The 2,000-nt window shown below is 52.3% G+C and overlaps 1 protein-coding gene across 1 annotated transcript; it reads left to right on the forward strand.

Moving 5' to 3' along the window:
- Positions 1-205: 205 nt before the first annotated feature.
- Positions 206-1,462, forward strand: LOC149426267 (uncharacterized). The gene has a single exon (XM_089635445.1). The coding sequence runs from the start codon at positions 206-208 to the stop codon at positions 1,460-1,462; it is 1,257 nt and encodes a 418-aa protein (XP_089491571.1).
- Positions 1,463-2,000: the final 538 nt, after the last annotated feature.

Genomic DNA, 2,000 nt, shown 5'->3' on the forward strand with positions numbered 1-2,000 from the left:
CAACGTTTCAATTCTGAATGGTGGTCTTACACCAGGGCGATACTGGTAGTATCTTCCACTCTGGAACGTGCCGCAAATATACTATATATTATTTTAATTAATTAATTGTGAAATAACACAAATTAATCAAATAAAATTTATTTGCGCACGCCGGGTTCGAACCCGCGACCTTCGGAATGGCAGTCCAATGCGTTACCACTGGACTATGCCGGCCGTCAACCTGGACTGGACTGGCCTGGACGCAGTGGACAACCCTGACGAAGCTGCTGCCCTAGTCCGAGACGTAAGGGCCCTCCTTGCAAAGGGAGGGTTCCACCTTACGAACTGGGCCTCAAACAGCCAGGACGAAATCGACGATGTACCCCCTGAAGACCGCGCCACCTCTACGGTAGCAATCAGCAGCGGGAGCAGCGAGACCGAGAGGGTCCTGGGACTGGTGTGGGACCCATCTACCGACCGTTTCATCTACACTTTCCTGGAAGCGGCCAGTCCAGAAGAAGCCACACGGCCTACAAAGCGGCAGCTCCTCTCCACCGTGATGAAGATCTTAAACCCGGTGGGTTTCGTCTCCTGCTTCACCATACGGTTGAAGATCCTACTGCAAGCCGTGTGGCGTTCGAGCGTTGGATGGGACGACCACATCACCTCGGAGCACGCCGAACGCTGGAGGGACTGGATGAGCCTGCTCCAGGAAAGCAGCGTCTCCATCCCACGACGATCGCTCCGACAGAGGACAAGCAGCGTGAGCCTGCACCTCTTCTGCGACGCCTCGGAGCAAGCTTGCTGTGCCATCGCCTACTTCGTGGAGGAAGTGCAGGGCACCCTAAAAGCCACCTTCATCGCCAGCAAATGCAAGGTGGCACCTCTCAAGCCGCTATCGATACCCCGCCTTGAGCTGCAGTCCGCACTCATGGCGGCTAGATTGGCCAGAACCATCCGGTTGGAGAGCCAAGCGAGGATAGCTTCAACCATCTTCTGGACGGACTCGACCACAGTGCTGTGCTGGTTACGCACCGATCCGCGCACGTACTCTGCGTTCGTGTCCAACAGGTTGGGCGAAATAGATGAACTCACCTCCATAGCCAATTGGAGGTGGGTTCCCACCAAGCAGAACCCGGCCGACATCGGCACCCGGGACTTCCCGGGACCGGGAGCAGGAAGATGGTTCAATGGCCCTGCCTTCCTCATCACACCGGAGAGCGACTGTCCAAAGGAGCACACCCTCACGATGCCAGACGACCAGACCCTCGAGACCCGGCCCCGACACTACATCGGGCACATTGCCACAGCCGGACAGGCCCTACCTCTGGTCGAGAGGTTCTCTTCATGGCACCGGCTGATCCGGGCTACAGCGTGGATGCTACGCTTCATCAGGCGCTGTCGGACGGGCCCAAGCCGACCCCCTGAAGGCTCTTTACGAGCATTGAAGTTACCCACCGCTTTCCCACCCCGGTATAGGTGACTTATGGTCACCCCTTCGGAGTTCTCGCAAGAATCTAATTTTTTTGAATAAACGGCTCTACAATTTAAAGTGAAGTTAGACCTTCAATGTCCCCGCATACAGTGTTAGGAAGCGGTATGCAAGCGCTTACAGATGAGTGACTACAATGGGTGTTATGATCAATGAATACTTCTCAAAAATTTAAAACAAGAACAAATAAACATAGAAAATCAGGACAAAGTTAGAAAGCGTAGAATTCACAGTCTATTTACGAGAACAAAAAAGGGAGAAAAAAGAAAAAGGAACATATTGTACCAAAGTATCAGCAACCTAAAGTAGAGAAAAGAGATGAGAAGTACATGGTAAATAAGAAAAAAAAAGAAAAAAATACATGATCAGTAACCATCGCAAATATCGTGTGGTCACCGAATTCAGGTGAGCTGTAAGCAAGAGAAAAAGAAAACACAAAAGAAAAGTGGTTCAATGCCTCGCAGCTGGCAGTCCCGAGGATGGATTGGTGGTGGTTGGGAAGACAAATGCAGGTCCAAGTGCCGCGCCC

This window comes from Hesperophylax consimilis, chromosome 1, assembly GCF_061612785.1.
Source record: "Hesperophylax consimilis isolate HC1 chromosome 1, BYU_Hcon_1.0, whole genome shotgun sequence".
NCBI classification, from domain to species: domain Eukaryota; kingdom Metazoa; phylum Arthropoda; class Insecta; order Trichoptera; family Limnephilidae; genus Hesperophylax; species Hesperophylax consimilis.

What these genes read in the sequence shown, in the direction of transcription:
- LOC149426267 (XM_089635445.1), top strand. Translation starts at nt 206, where the DNA reads ATGCCGGCCGTCAACCTGGACTGGACTGGCCTGGACGCAGTGGACAAC.